The 26,419-nt window shown below is 37.2% G+C and overlaps 1 protein-coding gene across 14 annotated transcripts in view; it reads left to right on the forward strand.

Moving 5' to 3' along the window:
* PTPRS (protein tyrosine phosphatase receptor type S) overlaps positions 1–26,419 on the forward strand; it is a 216,383-nt gene that overhangs the window by 119,030 nt on the left and 70,934 nt on the right. For 6 of the 14 annotated variants that reach the window (XM_072405081.1, XM_072405082.1, XM_072405086.1 and 3 more), the window contains 3 exons: positions 3,095–3,400; positions 4,717–4,910; positions 6,204–6,230. The exons of 5 other annotated variants lie outside the window; for them this stretch is intronic. In XM_072405081.1, coding sequence (XP_072261182.1) covers positions 3,095–3,400; positions 4,717–4,910; positions 6,204–6,230 — 527 coding nt within the window. The remainder of the gene's footprint in view (positions 1–3,094; positions 3,401–4,716; positions 4,911–6,203; positions 6,231–26,419) is intronic. 3 more of the 14 variants (XM_072405084.1, XM_072405085.1, XM_072405091.1) reach the window with 1 other exon arrangement.

The following is a 26,419-nucleotide window of genomic DNA, read 5'->3' on the forward strand; positions in this document are numbered from 1 at the left end:
TAGAAACACAATGTCCTCTATCACAATCTCCCATGCATACACTTGCTTACTGTGCATTGTGCTTTCAGGAAACTCCTGTTTGTTCCTGTACCTCATATATCTGCTAGATTGTAGTCCCTAGCACCATCAAAGTTTAAAGTAAAATCCATTAAACTAAAGGTAAAGTATATTTACTTGTTTTCTGAAGACATAATATTTTAACTACTTAGGTACCATTTTAGTTCAAAATGTAACAGAATTATTTTCTGATGTAGTGTTATTACTAGAGTAAAATACTGCATTTTTTAAAATTGTTTTGTAAAATTGCAACTCATGGTACTTAAGGGGTTAAATGTTCAGTAAGGGTCTTTCTTGGAGCATGGAGATCAACCTGCTTGTTGAAAAGCAGAACAGGTGAGTAAAACAACCCAAAGCTTCTTATATGCAATCCATCCTGTCAGGCCTAAAGAAAGTTCATGAACTGAGGATTTGCCAAGTTCATCTTTGTCTTGAACTGCCATGTAAATCCAGGTTTGAACAAAATTTTAGTACCACGTTTAAGTGCTCATGTGAATGTGACTAGTAAGGCCATTTGGTAGCTGTGAGAATGTTGTGCTCTGTGTTGGGTAAGAAACCATGCTATTCTATTAAACCAAGTGCTAATGCAAGTATTAAGGAGGCCAAACAAACGTAAAGTGGTTTGGGCGTAATAAAACCTAAAATACCCAAAGGTAACAAAATCCGACTGATGTTTTATCACCTTTTCCTGTAATAAACACAATTGGTAATTATTAGTATAATTAACCAGAAAAATGTTTCCTTTGATTATGCATTAGGCCAAATAATTTATACCTAAATCCTGAACTAACTATATGGATGGTTTGGCCTCTGCCTTGCTTTCAGTTATTTCCAGTCTATTGTAAATATTCATGAAAAAGGTAGGTGATGGGAAAATCAAATGCTGGTAATTTTAGTTAATTTTATTGATTTATTTTACTTGAAGTCTTTCATGTTCATTTTTTTAATTTCTTTTTATCCTTTTGTTTCTTAATTACAAAAACATCCTGAGGTTTATTATGATAGACAGGGCATTGACAATTTTTATAATGTTAGAATCACAGTCAATTTCAAGCAACCATAGTCCTTTGAGGCAAAGATTGAGTACCTTGTAATCCTAGGTTCAAATCAGATACAGATCACTAAGTTAAGTTGCAAAGGGTACTGTGCACAATGCAACCACCCAAAGCAACTAATCACATTTAATTTTGCTGCAGGAGTCCGTTAATAATTTTCATCTAAACCATATCTTATAAGCATGTACCGCACACAAAAAGAAACAGACTTCAGTATCTTCTAGCTTTTTACATATACAAAATACAACACAGGATTTTTTTTCCTGCTTGTCTACAGTAACATACAGTCATTTATTTAGGCTTTTGATGGTAATACTATGCAAACTCCTATATTTATTATGTAGTAGAACCAATTAATTTCCAGAAACGGCAGTCTTGTTTGGTATTAATAAGTCTACCACAAGTGAACAGTGGTGTTATGAGGTACAAATGATGCCTACAGATTATCTGTCACCAAGGGTTCTTTTTATTCTGTATAGGACTGCACAGCATTTTACCCCACTGAGTTTCTGGATAACAACACCTCAACAGATGAGCAGCGGAGTAGAATTTAGTTTGTAAAGTAAACCTGACTATAGATTGATGAAGGGCCGTCAAATTTAGAAATTCCTTCTTTAACCCTATAAAACCTCATCTTCAAATTTTTGATCAAGCCCAATGGCACTCTAACAAAATCTTTTTGGATGATGCAGAACTAAAGTTGCTGCAGAGAAAGAACTCTAATTAGAATACTTTAAAACATTAATCTTCTTTAGGATATCATCTTTGATATCAACATACCATTATAGAAATGTACAAATTTTATTTGATTAATGGAATAGCATTCAAAGTTTTTTAAAGTTTGAGATACAAATGCCCAGATAAGCAGGCAGCACTCAGACTGATTAAAATAGGACAGAGGATTTACAAAACTTTGATAGGATGTTGAACTAAAGCACAACTCCATTCAGGCAGGACATTACCTTGCCATTACCTTAAAAATTAAGGAAGTATGATTTTCGGAAAAACTAACACAAACCTAGAACAGCTAGAACAATACGGAGCTAACTATTAGGATCTGGAACAGATGTAGAAAATGACTGCAAGATACACCAGCACCTTATACTCATGAGAGGGATATACATAAAGAAAACGTTAAGCACAGGTAAGAACAGACTAAATTTATGAAGAACAGAGTCTCCAATCTATTTTTATAACCAATTTCTGCTAGAAGACTCATTTAAAGCTGGTAAGAATGCCTTCTCAGGCATGATTGATAGATGCTTCTTACAGTCCTAAATATCCACTTTTGATATGATTTGATTTTTCTACTTTAAGGCTGAAAGGCTATGCAAGAAAATCAATGAGGTGACTGCAAACAATGGAATTTGTAGTAAATAAATGAATATGATTTACAATTTTGCCATCCTAAATTTGAAGTCCTCCCACCGTGTGCATATTATGTGCAATTAGTGCCAAATAAAATCTTGACTGATCAGTTCTAAATAATTTTGTCCCATTTAATCACCTTAAAACTTGTGTTCTACAGGTACATAGTAAAGAACTGTCAGAATAAAGTCATCTGCTAAATGCTTTTTTTTCTTCGTTTTCTGGTCTAATGTTACTGCAACATTGCCAGTTTCTTTCAATAACTTAAAATAATAAAATGCAGAGGGTAGGTTCATTATTACAGCTCTTACATGGCTAGCAAATTAAGGCTTAAAGATATTATAGGTTAGATGAAAAATATTTTCATACACCTTTTAACACCAAGACAAAATATTCAGAGCAGAGAACCTCATATAGAGAATCTCATATAATTTTGCTCCTATTTTTATTTCATTTTGGAACCTTTTTTTCTTTTTACACAAGTTACTTTCTCACAGTTCACATTGTTTAATTTTTTTTTGAGTTGTATTCCTTTTTCCTTTTTTATTTTATCTTTCCCATCTTTTGTTTCTCTACTTGCCCTATCCCTCCTGCCCTTAATTGTCCTCCCATAGAACCATCTGCCCCCCCTCAAGATGTAAAGTGTGTCAGCACAAAGTCTACCACAATACTGGTAAGTTGGCAGCCACCCCCACCAGAAAGCCATAATGGCATTCTTGCTGGATACAGTGTGCGTTACGGTGCTTTGGACTCTGACGACCAAGAAGTAAAAGAAGTTAAGGACATTCCACCTGAGACCAATGAAATCCTTCTGGAAGCATTAGAAAAATGGACTGAGTATCGTATCACTGTTATCGCACATACTGCAGTGGGATCTGGTCCGGAGAGCTCGCCCGTTGTTGTTCGCACCGATGAAGATGGTAATTAAATTCCTTGTTCATGTTATATTGTAGATTTAGTGATCAGACTTATTTACCCTCATAATACTTGTCTGATTTGTTTATTTCTTAATAGTGATAGGGCCTTGAAATGTAACTAAGCAAAAAATAAAAATTACTAATATATTGCAGTCTCTAATGTAAAGCCTAGCAATGCCCTTTTCTTGTTTGGTCTCTTTTAGTTTGTAAATATCCTGTTGACATCTTTTTGTTGTACATGTTCAATAAGTTCAAAAATACTTGTTGATTTTGTCAGAAATGTTTTCATTTGATTACTTCCCATACTATATTTACAACACAACGTTTTCTATATAATGGAATATAGGGAAATTAAAGGTGTTCTGTAGTCCTGTCTTATGGTGACAGCACTGCTCCTCCCCAGATACAGTACAATGAGTTAGCCTGTTGATGTCAACGCCACCAGATGAAAAGATTTAACATTAGATTGTGGGGTGCTGCTTCCCTAAATTTCTGTTAATCCAGCAAGCACTTTTTGATGCAGTTAGACAACAGGTTTTTTTTCTTTTAGAAAAAAAAGGTTTAGCTTTAAAATCAAAAGCTGAAAATTGTACGCACCACCACTGTTGTATTGGTTTGTCCCCGTCCTGTAACTGCCAGTTTTTGGTGGACAACGTTACAGGAAAAGGAATAGATCTTCTGTAAGAAGCAGCAACCAACTATGTAGTACAGTGTTATTGATAGAATACATAATGTGTTATTTTTTCCCGTAATATTACTATAACTTGCCTAAAACATGTCCATAATATACTGTAGTTGCAATATTAATAGTGTACTCTATAATAATAATAAAGTTTACTTAGAGCTATCTAATTGTGTTTTTATGTGTGCTTCTCATCCACCAAGTGAAAGTCTGATTCAGCAGTTGTGTAGCTCTTCATAGAAATGTTTAACAACATTAAGTTTCGTGCTGCACTATGGTAAAGTGAATGTGGACTGCAAACTTTGTGAGGGCAGGTTGAAAAACTCCTCCTATTAAAACATTCAGGAAATTTATATAGAATTTTTTCAAATTATTTTCACATGTAGGAATGGATTAGTGTATTATTGTGCCACTCTCTAGTGTGACACTGTTTTATACTATCCATATATATAATATAATATAATATATATTACATACATATTCATATACTCACTACTTGCCTAGTAAAACCATAATCACTGGGGCGTTAGGTGAGGAGAAATCACTCTAATGGACCCCCAGGCTCAATAGATATTTAAATGACCTAGACCTAGATATTTAAAGATTGATCGTAGTTTTTTTTTCCATTTCTTTCTAGTGCCCAGTGCTCCACCAAGAAAAGTTGAGGTGGAAGTAATAAACTCAACCGCAATTAAAGTATTTTGGCGTTCTCCAATCCAAAACCGTCAACATGGCCAAGTTCGTGGCTACCAAGTTCACTATGTTAAAATAGAAAATGGAGAGGCAAAGGGGCTTCCCTATATCAGAGATGTTATGCTGACTGATTCTCAGGTAATTTGATAAATGTTGATGAATGTTGATCGATAGAGTAAGTGTTCAGAACAAATGCTACTGTAGGTGTCATCTGAGGCACCTAAAGCTCACTTAAAGTAAACCTGTTATATATTTGTCATGACCACAAACAGGCACTTTAAGACACCTTATGCTACCTCTATTAATCAAGAACATTCCTTGTATGTGGCTATTATTTCATTTTTTTATTTAACAGGAACTGGACTTTTCTGACTTCTGGGTTTGGTAATTCTCACCAGCCTGCACCCTGTTCAATGAGAGTTCATTCTGCAATACTTGCTCATTTTACTATCATTTATCTATTTAAAAATGCTGCAAGTATAAAGTACTGCAATTTATTAAATTGCTTGATTACACATTACCTTGTCTCGCACAAGAGGTAGGGTGGGATAAGTTACCTAGAGGAGGTTACATTATCTGTAAAGTACTCTTTTACTGAACATTCTTTCTTCGATTTATTTGACCGCGAAAAAGAGAGCTCGGTTTATGAAGTTGTACACTAGCTACTAAACTGGCCATCTATATTAAAGGCTCCCCTTGAGCTTTCTGAGATGCCAAGTCTAAATGCCTTCTTCTGATTTATGTCCCTCTGCTACAGAGGGCTTTATGCTTTTCAGAGTTTGTAACACAGCTTGACCTCAGCAGCCAATGGATGACTTCTAACTCACACATTCCAAACCAAATTCAAAATTGGGTCTTCCACAGAACTGGCCTTAAGAGCCAAAAACTCTGCCCTCTCTTGTTGTGGTTACCCAGAGTAATCTACTTTAGTTGCTGTTACCTCAATAGACTCCTAGGAGTTATCTGAAATACACATGGTAACCCTGAAGTTGTGGAAGTTAGGGCCGTCAATTATAATTTTATATGTTATAAAATTTAAGAGAGTGCATATGTAGAGTTGTATCTGCACTTTCTCAGACAACACTTTTAGCATCTGATATCTAACCCTGGACTACACAGGAATCCCATTCCTTCAGTGTGGCCAGATGCATAGTTGGACATCTTTTTAATGATTAAGTGTTCACCTAAACAGTAACCTTTACTGGTTACTTTTTATATTAATAACAATTTACAATATTTTGCTATAAACATAAAAAAGATGAATATATAATTGCTTGTAACGAAAAAGGAGAATAGTTTTTGCTTTACACTCTTTTGTTTCTTCTAAAACCCAATGTTTTGATTTACGTTAGCGCTGGTCATCTCAGGTAATCTTGTTCTGCAATTCATATTATTCTTTCTTTCCCTCTCCTTTTGCCTCTCCTTACTCAGTGGGAACTGGATGATACAGCTGAATATGTAAGTAAAACCAGCCTCTTATTCTTGAGAATAATTAGACAGTATAATAAATCATGTTTAATATATTTCTGTTAATGGAAACCTGATTTGTAAGAAATATTGAGGCTTTCATTGCATATTTTAATCTTGTTAAGTAAACAACAGTTGCTTGGTAGACCTCATATTCGTTTGATTTCGTACTTTAAGTGACTAACCTGGAAAAGGCATGCAACCAGTGTGTAAACCAGGGGTGAACCCCTTTTTTGCATTGATAGTCAGAGACGGGGAAAGTAAGCCATTTAGTAACCAGACAATCAAGTATCTAGTTTTCTCAAAAGAGGTCAGCGGTGTCAGCTTACCCAACCCAACCAAACCCAAAAATACCACAATTAGTGAGTGCTTATCTAAAAAGTTGTTTTAGCATTGAGCTTTTCTTTGCATTTTTTGTCTGTGTATTGGGAAGATTTTCAATAACTTTTGGTTTTGGAGACCCAATATGAGTTGAGAAGAAATACTTTAAAAGTGAGGAAATTTTTCCAGATGGTCATCAGCATAGTTTTTTTTTTTTCATCCATTTGCCTTAGTGATGGTTATGAGGACAAATAGAAAAGAGAAACATGCCCAGTGAGGACACTGGTGATAAACCTTAAAGCTGCGTACACACGTGCAATTCTTGTTGTTGGAAAGGATCTTTCACCATCCTTTCCAATGACAAAGGACTACACGATGCATGAACGAGTGCTGTACATACAGCACCGTTCTGCTCTATGGAGAGGGAAGGGGAAGAACAACAGAGTGGCACCCTGCTGCGCGCTCTCCCCCTTCCCTTACATTAGGATCGCTCATCGTTCATCGTCCGTGGATCCGCCAGGACGGATCCACGGACGATGAACGACCTGGGCTGTACACACGCCAGATTCTCGCCCGATATCTGGCCCATTATCGGGCGAGAAAAATTTGACGTGTGTACGCAGCTTTAGTTCTAACCCATCCCCACACCAGCTAAAACTAAAAGACTGCAGATACAGATGTTTAATAATTCTCAGAAATTTATCAGAATCAGATATTTAGGTACACTTCTTTGTCCCTATTTTCTTATACTCCTGTACCAAGACCACTTGGTAGAACCAGCCAAATAACTGTAATGATGCTTTTAGGTTTATCTAAAAGATGTTATTTTAACAACTACTGTGGGGGGGGGGGTTGGTTCTCTTTCCACTGGCCACCAATTTAGAAAGATTTTTTTCTATTGACCTCCCAAAAATGGTTTTATTTGGGGTTCCCTAAGACCTAAAAAATATTTCAGGGCTTTTCAAGGATAGAACTGTTCAGAAGTTTAAATTTAGACAAATTGTGAAAATGTCCTAAAATTTGCCTCCTTGACATTATTAGCTATAGGCATTACTGTGAAATTCAACCAAGGGATTGTTAACACAGACGGTTGCATAACTGAACATGTCAGCTGACTGCTTAACATCTTGTGCAGCTCCTTGTTGTTTATTTATTGATATGTGACATAGGGTATAGATAGATTGGCAGTAGACAGGTGGTGCAACCAAACTGTAATCTCCTGCTATTTGTTTATATGAACAAGCCCTTAAAGTTATTTTCCTTTTAGTTTCTACGTCAACAGAATCTTGGCAGCCTGCCAGCTTTCTAGTGTAATCACAGGCACATTTATCAAACAATGAATTCCTATTTAAAATCCATACAAGACCTCCTGTTTTGCTGTAAATACATTTTTTTTAAATAATGATCAAAAATGTTTTTCTTTATTTATTCAGTAATTAGTGCAGAATACAGAAAAAAGAAGTAATCAATAAACACAAACTGGTGATATACTGGTGATTCTTATACAAATCAGCAACTACAATAAAAATACATTACAGTAACCAATCACAAACATTTTCATTTAAACTGGTTTGTGGGTATTGAGAAAGGGTGCACAGGTGGTATGGTATTTGTTACAACCAATACCCTAACACTGAAACAAAATAACAAAAAATAGGTTCCTATACGTTAGCATATGAAGGTATAGTAGTAATTACGATTCTTCCATAATATTTGTGCGCATTAGATATACATTTTCTAAGATGGTAGTGTACTGAATCCATGTCTTTTTAAATTTCTGTATTCTCCCATGCCATGATGTGAACACATCCTTCATAGATACAATAACATTTGCTCTGGTAAACCATTAAAACAATGTCGGAAGAGTGACCTGCTTCCAAAGTATTGGAATTCATGCTTTCGCGGCATTGAGCAAATGTTTAAGTAAAGAATTGTGATACTTCTTCTTGCTTCAAGTGGAGACATGAAGCAATGCCAACTCCAGCCTGTTATAGATGGAAACATCAGTTAGGTTTTGTATATTGTCCACCACCGGAAACCAAAAGAGAGCCAACACTGGACATTCCCAGAATATGTAGAGTAGACTACCGGGGCAGCTCTTGCACCTGCCAGCAGGTCACATCCACCTGCATATACGTTTTCGCAAGAACAGTCAAAACTCTTATACCACCTTGGGAGTATTTTGTAATTCATTTCTTGATAGGAGTAACTAATTGAGGCTTTATGGCTGAAGTGCAGGTGTTTTTCCAGCTGTTCAAGTGTGAACATGATTTTGAGGTCCCGTTCCCATTTGGCAACAAAGGGCAATTTCGATGGGGTTGACCTGGCTAACCGCAATTGGTATGCATAAGATAACGTACCTTGCAATCGTCCCTCTGCCAAACAGAGCGACTCCAACTCCGACAGTGCACTGGTAAACTATTGTGGAACAGGGATGGTACAAAGAAAATGGAACAGTTTCTGTCTCAGCCAGGTATCTAATACTGGCAGCGAGTCCTGCCTAGTTACCATCCATTCTGACCCACTAATAAAATGTGTAGCTCAGAATATTCCCTATTCTCTCCAGGTTTGGAACAGTGCCCCTGATTCATCATTGAAATCCGCGATCGCTGGAAGGAGCTTTTCCGGTTGTTGAATAGCGCGATCGCGCACGATTCCGGATCGCTAATACGAATGCACGACCGATAATCCGATTTTGCTTGATGAATCAGGGGCAGTGAGTCATGGATTACTGGTTGGAACTGTGGATCGCCTAGAATCGAAGACAGGGGTGATAGATATGTCTGCATGCTTGATGCCTTAAAGTATTTAGTATAAGTATGTAAGGTAGGGTGTTAAGTGACCGCTGTGAGAGTATCAGGAGGGGACCACTCCGGTCCAGCCAATGCAACCAGAGACACTGCATCTTCCAGCTCTACACATGGTTTTTGTTTCCTATGTCTACACCACAATCAGTCTCGCCCAGTGTGTGGATTCTTGATATAAAACTGGGTCAATGAAGGCTATACCTTTGGTTTTGGGTAGCCTAGGATTCTGTTTACTGACTATCCCCACCCCAGACAAAGCAGAGAAACTTGTGCAGATTTTTATATTTAAGATAACGAGACAGATAAACAGGGAGTGTTTGCAATAAATATAGTAGACGAGACATAGCGTTAATCTTTAAACTATTGCACCTACCAAACCACAAAAATGTCTGTTGTTTCCAGCGCTGTAGATCTTTTCTGAGTGAGTTTAGTAAGAGAAGAAAATTTAATGTCACAATCTGTGATAGATTAGCTGGTAATCGGGTCCCTAAGTATGAGATAGCTGTCTTGGCCCATTTAAAAGGAAAATATGTAGTGAGACTATTGATCAGCAGAAGAGTAAGTGGTAAACTCTGAAATAAGTGGTCCTCGGAAGTGATGTAAAAAAGCAAATCAGCATATGCTGCTACTTTGTGATCTTGCTTTTTCACGTGTACCTTATATGTCCGGATTATTCTGGATATGCTGAAGGAATGGTTTCAGTATTCTATCAACAATAGAGGGGATAGTAGACACCTTTGTCTCGTGCCATTACTTTTGGAAAAGGGTTGAAAAAGGTGGCCGTTAACTTTTATTTGAGCCGTCAGAATGGAATAAAGTGAGAATATCCAGGTATAAGGTTAGATGGCAGTCCTAATCCAAGTGTAATTGGGTGAGTTTTAGGAAATCCCAATCCACCCTGTCAAATTCCTTCTCAGCATCTGCCGCTAAAAGAATTGCAGGGATTTTCTGGGCTTGGGCAAAGTCAATCAGACTCAACATTATGATTTGTATTGTTGCGAGTCTCGTGACTGAGTAGGAATCCCCTCTGATCAGAGTGTATAATTGTCTGCAAGAGTGCGGTGAGTAGTATGGCTAAAATGCTGCTAAACGGTGTAAGGTCATAATTTAGGAGGGATATAGGCTTTATAGGCCTGTAACTCGTGCTAGCTTGAGTAGAAGTGTTATATGAGCGGAGAGGGTGTGCTTGGGTAGGGCTATTCCTTGAATAAGAGCATTACATGGTTACTTAGTAGGTTAGGTTGAAAAAGTCCATCAAGTTCAACCAGTAGGGAAATAAACATATCCCAGATATAATACCCTAAAAATATAGTTGGTCCAGAGGAAGGCAAATAAAAACCCTTGTACAGTTTAAGGAAAAAACTCCTTATAGATTCTGTGAGGCAATGGGATGTTCCCTGGATCAACAGTCTCTGTTATATTTACTTTAAAGCCCTAATACCCAGTAATATTCTGTGCTTCTAAAAAAGCATCCAGCTTTTTCCTAAAGTAATCTATAGTAGTTGCTGAAACTACTTCCTGAGGGAACCGATTCCACATTTTCACAGACCTTACAGTGAAGAATCCCTTCCTTATCCGGAGCCTAAACTTCTTTTCCTCCAGACGCAAAGAGTGCCCTCTTGTTCTTTGTAATGATTTCAAAGGTAATAATTGGGAAGAGTGTTCTCTGTATGGACCATTTATATATTTATACAGGGTGATCATATCCTCTCCTTAAACGTCTCTTCTCAAGGGAGAATAGATTCTCCCTTGAATGCTTCAAGGAAGTGTAGGGTCAGTACCGGTAGAAAATTCTTTTAATAGCGAAGCATCAGGCCTAGTTCCTTGCCCGTTGCTGCTTCGGAAATGGCAGAAGACAGTTCCTCTGCTGAGATTGGAGCATTAAGAGCTTCCATTAACTCGCCAATAATAGACCCGAGGCCTGAAGAGTGGAGATATGCGCAAATGTTTTGTGTTCTTTTCAGCGCATAAAGGTTGTTTGCTATCCAAATTATAGAGCTTGTCAAAAAAAGCCTGAAAGTTCTCTGCTATGTCTGGGGTAGAGTGCATCATCCCACCCATCGGGGAAACAATACTCTTTTCCTGTAAAGCTTGAGCCATTGCCTTACTGCACTTTTTAGAATGTTCATAGTGGAGACCTTTGCATTTAGTCAACAAAAATTTTGTTTTGAATTGGTGTAACTCTTTAATTTGTTCTTGTGTATGTAAGATCTGACTCTCTATGTCTGGAGTAAGTTGTCGCTTGTGGGTTTCTTCCAGATTATATAGTTCCTCAAGCAGCCTATTTAGGCTCACTTCCCTATATTTCCTAGTTCTGTGGCCTTGTTGAATGAAAAGACCACTCATGTAACATTTGTTTGCCTCCCAAAGGTTTAATGAATTATCAACGGAAGCATGGTTTAGCTCAAAAAAAGGCTTTAAGATCTGATTCTGCCTTAGTGCGCACTTCTGGAGACTCCAACAGAGAGTCGTTCAGTCTCCAAAAATAAGATTTAGGGTCATCTGGGGTGGTCTGTACTGTAATTGAGTTCCTTTGGAAACGTCTAAGGTGGGATTGAGAGCAAGATTAAAATCTCCGCCTAGATCTAGCATTCCCTCACTGTATTCTTCCACTACCTCCAGTACAGATCAAGTACATGTGTTTGGAAAAAACACATTCACAAAGGTGATCTCCTTAGTATTTATCGTACCTTTAACCATCAAATATTTGCCATCCAGGTCAGAGCAGTATGAGAGTAGGGACCGCCAAATAGATTTGTGCAAAATGATACTGACCCCTTAGATTTTCTTTCTGCAGAGGTGTTGTAATATGCGGTGTAAAAGTGGCGGTCAGACAATCTTTGGATCCAATCATGTCTAAAACGGGTTTCTGGGGAGACCTGGCAATAAAAACCAGGCCCAGGGTAGTAGAGTAGTGTTCCCGCGTAGTGATACAGGTCTGGCAATTAACATGGATCCATATCACTAGATACTCCACTAAAAGGTAGGCCCCCAACTGAAAATATATAAAACAACTTTGTATCCCCCCAGCATTTATGAGAAAATTACAAATTCTTAAAAATTAGAGTCTCTTTTTTCATTATAGCATCCTAACAAACTGAATTTGTAATGAAAAATTTATGAACAAAACTTTGGCACAGTTTAGAAGTACCCAATTATCTGAGAAAGGTCTCTTCATCAGAGGGAGTCTTGGCACTATGGTGATGTGGGTCCCAATTGTGAAACAGTAAGATTCTGCATGGGAAAGTCATGCTTCATTTAGTCTTGCTGGCGATGATGCAGTTACTTCCCCAGGGTCTAGCTTGCCTGGAGGAATATATTGTGAGGTCCTGTGGAATGGTCAACCAATCAGGGATCTCTGCTGGAGTAACTTCCAATAGTTCAAATAGGTCTGGTAGTTGTGAATGCTTATGCAGGGCAAACAAGGTATTATTTTTGATTGCCAAGAGATGAAAGAAATATCCCAATTTAAAGGATGGTAGAGAGGCAGTAGAGGTCGCAAAATGCTGCCTATTCTTAGAGTGTTGCTAGAGAGGTCTGGCAGTAGTTGTACATCCCTATGAAAATTGAACATGCTTTTCCTCCAGGTCTGCCTCATAATTTCTTCTTTTAAAACATAAAAGTGAATCCTGCACAACACATCCCTCGGAGGTGCCCCACCACCACTATCACTGTGTCTAAATTTCACCACTTTTGATGCCTATTGTCTTTTTTAAATTTGGGAGCAATTATGAAAGTGTGAGCACATATTTCTCTGGAGTCCCTGCTGTCTTTTCATGAATCTCACCTGCTGAGCACCCATATCATCATTTATGGCTATAATTGGAAGTAGAGTTGAATGGATGCTTGTTTCCCAGGACATTATGCTGATGATTAAACAGCATTCATAATTTTTAGGACTTATTTGGCCTGGTGCATACTGTGATCCTATAGTGTCTGTCTCACTGTCACCTCAATATGCAGATACCTAAGTAATGTTTGACCATCACCCTGACTTCTAGGTCCTGATGTAAGCCAGGCCTGCCCCTTACAATCATAGTATTGGGGTTCTCAAACATTTCAATTGTGCCAAATATGCTTACATAAAACTAAAAACATGTGACATAATTGTGTTTTATGCCAAACTTGTAGTATTTCTATCCCCCTTTTAATGTTGCAAATTCTTAGGACAGCCACCTGGCAGAGTTCAAAATATGCTTATGTTTTTGTGAATATTATGGACTCTTTTTAAGTCAAAAGGTTCTTCTGGGACTTCTTCTCTACAGTTGCATATTACTGTGAACATATTTTTCTATTCTACAGATGTTTCTCTTACCCTAGGGACTAGGGGGTCAACGCAATAGACACAGGTGATGGAGGAGGCTTTACATGGGTCCTTTATACTTAGGAAAAATACATACTCTCAGGATGTTCTGACTTCTGCTTGGAACTTCCTTATTTTGGTATTGTATTGGTGTAGACTGGTTTTAGGTTTGTCTGTCTGGACAGATATGATTCTTGCCACCTCCCTTCTGTTATCTATAGAGACATTGATTTTCAGTTTCTCTGTCCTCTGTGTTGCTGTTGTTTCTCTTTTGTTCCTGTTGTTATCTTAGTTGCCAGATCCCTTTTCTCTGCTTGATAGTGCCTGGCAGGTGCCTGCCTTTGTATCGCGTATTGATATGTTTCCCTAAAAAAAGGCAATGTGTGGCGTGATGAACAGTTACCTCCCCCAGGTATGCTCCCATCCATAATATGGTGACTTTACCCATCTCCCTTTGCCTGCCCTTTACATCCTTCCACTAAGTGTTTTGTTTTTTAATCCCCATTCTACCCTATTTCCTTCTCCACCCTCCCTTCCCTTTGTCTCCCTTCTTTTTTCCCAAAGGTCTACCTTTTTTTCTTATGTAAAAAATGTGCCTATTAAGGGAAACCATGCAGTCTAAGATATGTGTTTTATCCTCTTTTCAGAATTAGAATACATGTAAAGTATACATGTATATTTGCTGGAGTCACCCAGACATGTGCAGTGTGGTGCATTATACTGTACAGGGATACCCCTGCTTTTTTATGTACCTCTTCATTACAAGATTACCTAGCAAAAGAGGCATTTTGGTAATAAATCCAGATTGTGAGTGCAGCATACAGCTGTGAGAATACAGCATCTATTCCTATAGGTTCACTTACACAAAGTCAGGGATTTTTTGAGGATTATAATCAGGTATATGCCTAACCAGTTAAATCAAACAGGTGTCAATGGTCATCATTTTCATATGTAGGTTGTAATACACTCATTATTTATAGAAATTAACATTCATTTATATAAACAGCTGTTTAGGAAGCTTAAACTGAGTGAGGAACAGCTAAACTTTAGCACAGCAATAAGACACACGTTAGTATACTACATCAGCAAGATCTCCCCAAATATTTCCAGCAGAGTGGGGTTCCATTGCTGTTCAGCCCTTTTGAAGAAGCACAATGAAATGGCCAATGTTGATGACCATAGACAGTAATTTTAGTGAGGCAGATGAAAGACAATTCATGTTTTTTTCAAAATCAGAGGATATCCAGCAGAGTAATCAGCTCAAAACTGGCAGAATTTTGTGGGACCTAGGTACACCCATCTACTGTCCAGAGAAGTGAGGCCAGAAGAAGTATTGTGGCCAAAAAAGCCATACTTCCAACATAGAAATGAGTTCAAGCAACTATAATTGAAAACATAAGAACTGGGGTGCAAAAAATGGCAGCTGGTGCTCTGGACTGAGGAATCAAATGTTTAAATATTTGTCTGTAATTGAAGGCAGTTTGTTTGCTGAAAGGCTGTAGAGCAGTACAATAATGAATGTCTGCTGGCAACAGGGAAGCATGGTGGATGTTCCTTGCAAGTTTGGGGCTGCATTTTTGCAAGTGGAGTTTGGATTTGGTCAGTGTTAACGTTGTCTTAAATGCTGAGAAGTACAAACAGATACTTAACCAATATACCACATCATCAGTGAAGTGTTGAATTGTCCCCCAATGTATTCATCACAAAGACCAAAAAAATACTGTCAGTGTCAATAAGAACTATTTTCAGTGTAAAGAAGAAAAGTAAATCCTGGAATTGATGGGCTGATATAGAGGTATGGAGCCCTAATCTTGATATTTGATGCCGCCTACCTTCACAGATGATCTGTGGTTAGTTCTTCAAGTTAGTTATATATATATATATATATATATATATATATATTTATATTTATTTATTTATTGCAGGTATTGACTTGTCATTAGTTTTTAGTACTATACACATAGATATTTATGTTTACCTAGTTTTCATGTGTCTGCAAGTTTTGTGTATTATAAATCCATTTGCAGACCTCATGCACGCTAAGCAAGATAAAAACATTTGCAAAAACTGCTATTTCCACAAATGTTTGCAGTACGAGTCTATATAGGTAATGTAACACAAGAAGAATCAAAGTTTCTACAGCTTACATCCAACAGACAAAAGGCAACCTACTTTTATACAGTTTATTGGAAAATACACGGTATAGCTGTTATATTGAATCACTTCCAACTTTTATCTTCCAACATTTATTTAAGGATTTTACAAGTTCACTTTGCTGATTTTATTATGACCTCTTTCCTCCACACTCTGTTCCTTGCTTACCTAATTAGTTTTCATTTGTGCACAGATTCTTACAGATAATAATATGCATTTCAAAATACTTTTTAAAAACACATTTTTAATTATTCTGTACTTAGGTGCTTAGGTTATAAAAGTTCCTATAGATATAAAATGAACAGTGCTTACTTTGGGTTTAAAAGGTTTTAGCCATTTGCTGTATACAAATTGCAGTAATCTCAGTTGGTTTTACTTGTTTCGTGGATTTGAATCTGAGATCTATTTGAGATCTATAGTGACACAATTTAATCTATTAATTCACAGTATTTGGAAAAAATTTAACTGCAGTAAATATAAAGATCAATAATTTCTTATTTACAATTCTACAAGATGAAATACAAAAACCTATTTCCTTCTCTTCATAATCACATAAAAATTGAAATATATGCATAAATAAATATATAAACGTATTTTTCCCCTTAGTCAATTAAAATTACCCTTTTTTATGCACTCAGTAAACCATCTCCCTCTACTGTTATAAGACGTGAATCTGCCCACATCAAAATTGGAATAAATTGTAAGTAAGAAATTATTGATGTTTATATTTACTGCAATGTTGAAGTTTTTCAAAATACTGTCAATTAATGGATTGTAAATTGTGTCACTACAGATCTCAGAGTGGTTGTATATATATCAAGTTGTATATGTTTTTTAAAATAAATTCTAATTTTGTATACACTGTGGATTGACTTTAAATAGGTGGACATTGAATGCCTTAAAAGTCCTGCTTTTCACTTTTTTTATTATTGCAATGTTATTAGGATATGCAATTGTCAAATTAGGTAGAGTGAGGTAACCTTGTATGTGTTTCAGCCAATTACATTTTTTGTTTCTGAAGCCTAGGCCAAACCCAGTGCATAGGCAGGTGATTCCTTTATATATGATAATAAAAATATAATTTTGAAAAACAAACATTTAGCGTTTTAATTGTGCCTACACATCCAACTGTTATCTAATTCGGTGTTCCTTAATCCCTGGGCCTCAGACCAGTGCCACTCCTTGGCCAGTAATTTGGGGGCCGCATCAAAGCTGCAACAAATCAGTGTAGAAGCATTTACAGCCACACATCATAAACACAATAATTCAATTCAATTATTCAATACACTACAGATGCTGATTTTTCAAGATCCAGGGAGTTGGGGCATGTGAAACTAGCGAAAGTCTGCATAGGTATTAAAAATTGTAATTATATGTTCAGAGCTGATAGTTATAATTTCCATCCAAAATATGCACCTCATTGTCCTGGAACGAATGTCCCTTTTCCTTCAGATGTGGGAACACTACTGAACCTAGTCCTGTAGCATTTGACCTCCTATGTTGGCCCATTATTTTGTTGGGGGTTTGATTTGTCCCCACAATATTCAGGTCTTTGCATTCCTAAACTATACTGCACTGCATATGCTTCTGTCTGGGTGTTGGGTCTTTTGGATGTGCAAGCCTCTCTCTCAGGTTATTGCTGGGCTTAAAACAAACAGGAATCAGACTGCCAATACAACCCCCATGGTGGTGCGAGATCAAGCAGGCGCTTTCCACTTCAACACAGAAATTATAGCTGGGATTTTTGGAGACTACTATACACTAGAGATCTATACACTTCAGTGCATGATTCTCAACTGAGGGACCAGTCATCACTTTCATTCACATACACATGACTACTTAGCCAAAACAAAGAACTTTGCGTTGTTGTGCTATTGACACTCTTAATGAACCCAGTGTGTCAGATGAAATAGTGGGCACTAATAAAACCTTGACTGCACCCAAAGCATCAGCCCCAAGGCTACCTTTTCGCTACTATAAAAATATTCCTCCTCATTTGCCTTTGATTGTCTCATCTGGTCCTTTTTAATGCAAATGCTAAGGTGGATGGGAATTTGAGGCCATTTTTTGCAGGCATTAACAGCTCTCGATTCCACATCAACAGTCCAGGTTAGACTAACTCCCCAATTTTTCATATTTAGGACAGCACTAGAGAAGGTTGGTCCTTGTTACTGCTATTTTTCACCTTAAGCTTAGAACTGCTAGGCAAAAATGTTCGCAAAACCCTTGAAATCTCGGGCGTATCCATTTGGACTAAAATATTTACTATTGCATTGTAAGCTAATTATGTGCTACTGACACTACTCCCATTATTACTCTTTCTAAGCTCCATAGACTACTGGACAAGTATGGCACCCTCTGTTGCTACAAAATTACCTAATCAAGAAAATCTCTCTTTTTCTTGATTAGGTATTTTTTGGAGTGTCTCTAAATGCATTATCTTTTTTTGACCACATTGCCCTGGTTTTATTTGTTGGTGTTGTAGTTAAACTACTTTGTTATTCTCCCTGTTCTGGTCACACGCTTGGTACTTGAACGACTGCAGGCCGCAATCCTTGATTTTATCTGGGAAAATAACTGCTTATCTAAGTTAGTACTATGCCTCTTTTCGAGAGAGGAAGTCTTTGTGTCCCGGACTTCAGCAAGTTCACTGTTTCACCCTTTACCTCTTGGACAATTCTCCAGTCCTTCAACCATTGCACTAAAGCTACGTACACACGGCAGATTTTTATCGCCCGATAATCGGCATTGGCCAAATATCGGGCGAAAATCTGCCGTGTGTACAGTCGGTGTCGTCCATCGTCCGAACGACCGACCTGCCGGATCCACGGACGATGGACGACGACTGATCCTAATGAAAGGGAAGGGGGGGAGCGCGCAGCAGGGTGCCGCTCTGTTGCTCTCCCCCTCCTCTCTCCATAGAGCATGAACGGTGCTGTATGTACAGCACCGTTCATGCGTCGGGTAGTCCCTTGTCGTTGGAAAGGATCATGAAAGATCCTTTCCAACGACAAAAATTGCAAGTGTGTACGCAGCTTAAGATTGATAAGCTGTTAATGGCTTCAATGCATCTAAACTCTCTGCTCAGATAACAGCCATAATAGTACCTTATTAGGCCATATGCACTGAACCAGACATATTTGGCTTCATTGTAAGGACAAGTATCAGCTTATAGCTAAAGCCTTACTACTTATCTTTTCTCTTTATAATCCTCAACTCGCAGATAGCATCCAACATCAGATACTGTCGCTCTGGTGATACAGATGTCTCTCCCTTTTTGGCCATTTATTACACCCATGCATGAGGCAGCTCCTCCCTTTCTTAAATTTAGGGGGGACATTTGAGATCCCACATACTTGTTTCTGCAGCTTTATTCAAATTAGGCACTTTGTCCAGTCCATCGCTGATTCATTAATCTGACTCCTTTTGAACACATGTTCACAGGAAGACCTTCCCAGAAATGCATTGTTTTGGTGATATATTTATTACGCAACACCAAACCTGCAATGCCTTTAATAAACATCCCTCTAATGTGGAAATGGGAGCTTCTGAAGCTTTCCATTGGAGATCTGGAAAACTATCTGGAGTAGCATGCACAAAAGTGCTTTTTGCAAGCCAAATAGGGAAAATGTCTAATAAAATCCTGGTAAAAAACTATGACATTTTTCCTACTACTAGTACCATGTCCTGGGGATGCCGATCGGAGGTTGGCACATTGTACCACATATTTTGGACATTCCAACTCATAGCGTCTTACTGGAGAATAATTAATTCTCTAATTATTGTTTTAATGGAAGTTTCCTTCTCTTTGGATGTAGTGAGCCATCTGCTGGGATTACCGATACACACATTAACTTGGTAAGAAACTGGTGTCCTATGTTTTAACCACAGCCAAATGTCTCATTACCATACATTGCAAGTAGACCTCCCCCCTGGGACTATGTTCAACTGATGCAACGCCCTACAGCTTGGCTTTATGATCAACATGTTGATAACAACCTCAACCAAGGGGGTCAAAATACCTAAAAGTTATCGCCTGTATTTCTAGTTTAAAAGATATTTAAATATATATATATATATATATATATATATATATATATATATAGTTAAATATATATATATTTTTTATTCTTTATATTTTAGGCTACCACTTGTCATCTTTTTGTTGCCTTATGTCTCTGTATACTCTTCAGAACTACTGATCTTGGTATATTCCATGAATGATTAGGATTGGTATAATCAATGTCACTTATATGTGAAGGAATACAATTCTGCCTTTTTGTCACGTTATGTTGTTGATAAGTTTGCATTCACTGCTCCTTTTTTTTGTCTATGTTGTTTTCCCTTTTTTTACTTCAAAAAAACATAATTGTTAAAATAAATAAATAGAAACAGGAATGTGATGTTTTTTTTTTTTTTAATTCCTTAGTTTTTCCAGGCTGAAAACTTCTGAGACAGAAGAGAAATTTAAGGTCCATAGATAGTGTAAAAGGATTTTTTATGCAAGCAAGACTCCAAAAAAAAAAAAGAATGAAACATTTGGGTATCTTCCTTCCAGTCTCCAAGAAGAAAAAGGGAGATGAAAGTCAGGCAGTCACATAATGCAGAGTAAGATGAGGTAAAACATGTAGAAAATAACTATTTGCCATGTACCGAAAAGTGATGGTAGGGAATTACACTCCATAAATTCCAGAATTAGGGTCATAGTAACTTACTTACCTGAGCAACTTTTTGAAGTGATTATAGTAAATTAGTATGAATGCATGCAGATCAGTAACATGAGGTTCAGTCTACAAGACCTGTTCTCAGAGTCTTTAATCTTTTTTTCTCTCACATCATTCACCAAAACAACCCAGGTATTTGTCATACATGTGGTTCAGAACTGTTGTGCAAGTCTTTGGACTGATCAGTGCTTTCCTTAGCATAATATCAGCCATGGCCATCAGGTCAGCTTGTAAATCCAACTGAAAGGGAGTAATCGATTCAATATCACCAGCAGGGAGCTGCTGTACTTTGCAGAGTCAGGAACAGCATTTTGGAGCACATGCCATCATAGAAGAGCTTCAGATTAAGTTTAGGCTTGCTCCCTCAGAAAGAGTTGGGCATTGATCCCTCAGATCATGGGGAAGTGGCATATTTTTAGCTCCTGATAAAATTATATATTTAGAAAGACTGTTTGGCAGCCAAGTTTTTCAATGGCTCTTTTAGATCCTTTTGCCAGTGCTTTTTGTATATAATTATTTTAGCCTTCTGGGTCATTTTCTTTATCCAATGTAATCACCTTTATCTCGACAGGTGTTAGGATAGACTGCTAAAGATTATGTAGTATTTTGTTTAGTGTAGCTTCATTTGATGTTGACAGTTTAGTTTAAAATATTTTTTGTATTTGCTCACTAATGAGAGTATTAAAGTGATCCCTTTTCTAAAATCAAACTTTACATTCAATGGTCCCTGAAAAGAATACAGAAAACACATCTGTCCTGCTGCCCATGACACCAATCCCTGAATTAGTGTTTGTATACCTCAGGTTTAAGATTATTCAGAATCTAATACTGAGTATTTCTATTATGTAGAATTTGTGTATGTGAAATCCATTTTCTGTTTTCTTTGTTGCAGTTTGCCTTAATTGACTGAATTATTAAAATCAATTCAGATTAATTTAAGTGAATATATCTTTTTTTTCCCAACATTACTTTAAAACTTTCCCTAGAATCTTTGTTAAAGGACCTTACATATGTTTCCACTTTTTTTGGTGTCCTCACAGTTTGCTGTTGGGAATCAAAACTGAGTTTGTTGAATTAGAAAATCTGGAAAATCCATATTGTTTCCATTCTTGGTAGTGTGTTTGCTCCAGGTTCCTCCACGGTATAATTTTGTTATTCTTAACAAAATTATACTGCAGTCAAGGACGTTTTTAGCAGATTTTAGCACTTATTTCTATCATTTTTAGCAAACATGTATGTGGTGATTGTGTTCAAATTGTGTTTCTTATCCTTTTGTAAAGCACACTCATCTGAATGTGCCATTCATATAACTAAACTGCTGTGTGTGGAATTTTACACAATATATGGAATCCCAGGCAGACATTAACAGGCTATAGGTAATTTAGCAGCATTCAGTTTTGTTAGAATAAAACAACATGGTGGCTCAGAGGTTAGCACACTGGCCTTTGCAGCGCACGGTCCCAGGTTCAACTCCCAGCCAGGACTGATAGTCTGCATGGAGTTTGTAGGGTCTCTCTGTGTTTGCATGAGTTTCCTCTGGGTACTCCGGCTCCCTCCCACATCCTAAAAACATGCAGTTAGGTTGATTGACTTCTCCCCAAAAGAATTTTCTTAGACTGTATTAAAGACATAGGACTATATTAGGGAAATTGGATTATGAGGATTTTTTATTAAGTTTTAATTAAGCTTTTATTTCCAACCAACATGTTAAACAGATAAGTTGCATTGATACAAAAGTACAGGACCACTTACAAAATTACAGTATAAGCATGCAAGGGAAACCATGCAATTAATATTAATTAATAAATAAACACAATCTCACAGTAAAGGCATCATAGATTCACACGTAGATTCGGGTAACAAACTTGTAAATGGGGCATCATAGTACAAAGGATATTCTATTTAAACAGGTTGGAAGCAACCATTTTTAAAGTTAGGGGACACTGGGCGGGGGCAGTGGGGTGGAGTGATCCCCTCCAGTCACAGGGGTCAACCCAGATACCTATTAGATAGGGCTGTCAACTTCCAGAGGTGATTGTGGATCGACGGGCACACATATTGCCTCTGCTAATGGGATTGGGGACTAGGCATTTTCTAGTGGAGAGGTCATTCAAAATCTGTACAAAGTGCATTGAAAGGTATATGTTGGGCAATTTTGTATACCTTGAATAATAATCTTTCTATTGTTTAAAAAAAGGACAAAGCTTTCTATAAATAATGGCAACCAGTGGATTATAGTGTTTCCTGCAGAAGAAAAATCATATCTGTAAGACAAGAAAGCAGTTGGGTGCTGCTTCATCTGCTGGCCCAAATCCTATCACTACTAGAAATGCACATCGCAGTTCTGCTGCATGGGTCTAGGCTGTATGACTGGAAGCCACACATTCTGCCATTATAGCTATTGTCAGTCTGCACTTTCCTGTGTAGTGCAGTCTATTCCTTGCTGACCATAAAAAGTCATGTATGGAACAGGCGTGGCCAGTGCCTCTTACCGTGCCTAGCACCCCAATAGCACCCAATAACTTGGTGAGAATATATTTAGGTTATGCATTGCGGCACTTGTTTCTAGCAGGCGAAGCCATTCGAGGCATCTAAGGATTCCACCTGAACATTAAGGCCTTGATGTATTAAAGCTCTCCAAGGCTGGAGAGACTACACTTTCACCAGTAAAGCTAGGTGATCAAGCAAACCTGGAATGGATTTCTTCAATGTACTTTGCTAGCAAATGCTTTGAATCCTGGCTCATATCCATCCCAGGTTTGTTGGATCACCCAGCTTCACTGGTGAAAGTGTATTCTCTCCAGCCTTGGAGAGCTTTAATAAATCAGGGCCCAAACCTCTGCCTGCACTGGTTTCTAGAATTTTGTCTTGAACTTTTCTTCACTTCAGTCTACATTTGACCCTTCAGTGATTGGATCTTAACTTTAAATTTGAAAGGATCAGATAGTTATAATAATAAGAAAGTTGCTATGCATGGTAGGAGGCACTGCTAAGCATGGTATGAGGCACTGGCCACTTCTGTCACATAAATTACTTTTTTGGTCAGCCAGTATACTAAAAACAGTTATGATGATTATCTAGCTGACAGAGCTCAGATGTAGGGGAATCCAAGCAAACAAATATATAAAACATATACAATCATTAGAAAAAGAATGTACACTTTTTCAATTCCTACTCCTAAGTCTTGTCCAAAATAGAGAAGCCATGTGTGGAAACACTAATAAACCCATGATGAAATATTCTGTACTAATGATTTTATCTGACCCTCTTATGGAGAAATTTTTGCCATATCCCAATCTTTGGCCCAACAGTTTTGCAGCCTTGCTTCAGTTCAGTAACGTTTTGCAGGCATTCCTTAATGCACAGTTCTGTTAAAGTCCTGATAAAGCATTTTAATTGGGGATTTTTTTGCTATTCTGTTCTATATTTGCTGGTGTACTTGGGATCATTGACACACAACCCAATATTGGCCAAGCTTTAGCTGATACACAGATGACAACACTTTCACTCTTATACTTTGGTATACAGGGGAGTTTGTGGCTGATCTATAATTGTGCTGATATGCTGTTTGGTTTCTTACATTGTTTCAGAATTCTTGTGTCTTGTTCATATACAGTTGTGCAAACTTGTGCCACAATGCTATCTTCTTTTTAGAGAGGAGGCTTTTTTTCCTGGCAAGCCTTCCATACAAGCCATTCCTAATAAATATTTTTTCTAATTGGACTGCCACAAGCTTTACCATTTAACATTCCAATTTTATACATGTAGAGTCTGGGATGTAGCTTTTGGAGTTTTGCAATCTCTGAGTTTTGCACAATCTAATCATGGATTGAATTTGCTGGCTCATCCACTTCTTGGAAGGTTGGTAGCTATCTTGAACATTTTCTACCTTCTTTAAGATCATTGCTAATGTCTTTACTCATTGGCATTGTGTTAATACACAGATCAGTTAACCCTCAAAACTTCTGCTTTTATAGAGGTGATCACATTTGCTGATGATCAATTAATCTAATTCATTGGATCAGCAGCATCAGGCTGCTGTTGACCCGTTTAATGAAAGGAAATGGTAAGGGTGTACTTATTTTTCACCTAACATTTTTCACTTGACATTTGACATAGCCTTTGTTAAATAATGGCATTGTGTAGTATATGTATGGTGGTTGAAAGTTTGGGAACCCTTTAAAATAATTTTAGGTCACATTCAAATAATGTAAGCTCTTCAGGATCAGTCTCCTCTTCTCCTCCCGTGTCACTGTCTGTATCTGTCATTTGCAAGCCCTATTATAGTACCGCAATGTGTAATATGTTGGAGCTATTTAAATCCTGATTATTATTATTATTATTAATAATAATATTAATAATAATAATAATAATATATAGAAAACCTACTCAAACTTTTAAGCACTACTGGGTATATATGTAGAACTATATACAACAATTGTATTCTCGTCATCAATAAGCAATAGTAAAAATATAAATACAAAAATAAAATGAAATTGTTAAACCCTAATTTAAAAATATTTGGAAATTGAGAAATTAATTGAAATTGAAATTGAATTGGAATTGAAAATTAAAACACAAAAATGCAGGAAAATGTCAGTGCAAATGAGGAGAAACGTGGATGTAGGGGAATGGCTCTTAAACCAGAAGGTATTTTTACTAATCTGTCTTAAGTAGGTTATGATGAACATATATATCATGTTCTTTAGTTTAAAAATGAGTTAGACAAGGTATAGTAGTTGGGACAATAACTCCTGCTCCTGCAAACGAGTTGGATTTCTGTGATTCTCATAGACCTGGCACCAGCTGCTTTCAGATGCTTCACTGCACCTATAGCTGTCTTTGCCACAAGGCCCACTGCTTCCCAGTTTCTTGCCCTAATATTATGACTGCTAAAGTCCAGGTGGACAAAGAAGAATGTCAAAATCCATCATCCCTACTGGGAATATGTTCTTATTCAGTAGAGATTTTTTTTTACCTTTAGTTAAAAGTGGATCAGTACCTGTCACTGAGGGATTTTGGCATTGACCATCCTTTTCCAATGTCTAGTCATTAGCTAGGCATTTCTTAGTATATATTTTTGTTTTACTTATCACATCCCCACTCATGCTGTGGGACCTTAGCTTAGTTGTTTCTGTGCTATTTAGGCCCGAACCATTCACCCCTTCAACCACTGCTGACCTTATCACAGAAAGTGGCCATTTCTTTGACATATGTGGTTTAAGAAGAAGTATTTTATCTTGTACACCTCCTTTTCTTTTTTTCTCAAAGATAATCCAGTCAAGAAAACTTGACTTATGCTAGTCTCTGCTGCTTTGCAAGGAGGTTGCTCTACATATGTTAGGGTAAGCCATTATAGTGTACCTACTGTAAATGTGACTCTTCCTGCTATCAAGAAAATGCATGTTGTGTTACACTTGCATGGCCCATTTTTGTTTGTTATCATAAATAGGCCACATAAGGGTCATTCAATATTATGAGCCTATGCTCTTGTTTTCAGCAATTTAAGAAGAAAGGCTAGGATAATATTTTGTTTGAACATATTAGGAGCTAATAAAAAAATTCCAAGCTTTTACATGAAAATATGGTCAGATAGCAAGCCTAGGTATGGGGTTTAAAGATTGTTTACAGAAGTCTCAACAGATTTCTAAAACTTTTAAAGACTAAAGACAGAATCTATTTGTGTGTGGTAATATCTAATAATGTTAATTGTGTTTAAGCAATACCCTAAAATGAACTCTATATATAAAAAACAAGTTACAAGTCATCCTGAGCAGTGAAGTGCTGTTACTTTACTAACATGGCCTTCTTTCTCATAAACACAGTACAGTACAAGCATTTTAATAACTGGAAAAAGAAAAAACTATTTTA

The sequence above is a fragment of the Pyxicephalus adspersus genome, chromosome 3, assembly GCF_032062135.1.
Source record: "Pyxicephalus adspersus chromosome 3, UCB_Pads_2.0, whole genome shotgun sequence".
Classification (NCBI taxonomy): Eukaryota; Metazoa; Chordata; class Amphibia; order Anura; family Pyxicephalidae; genus Pyxicephalus; species Pyxicephalus adspersus.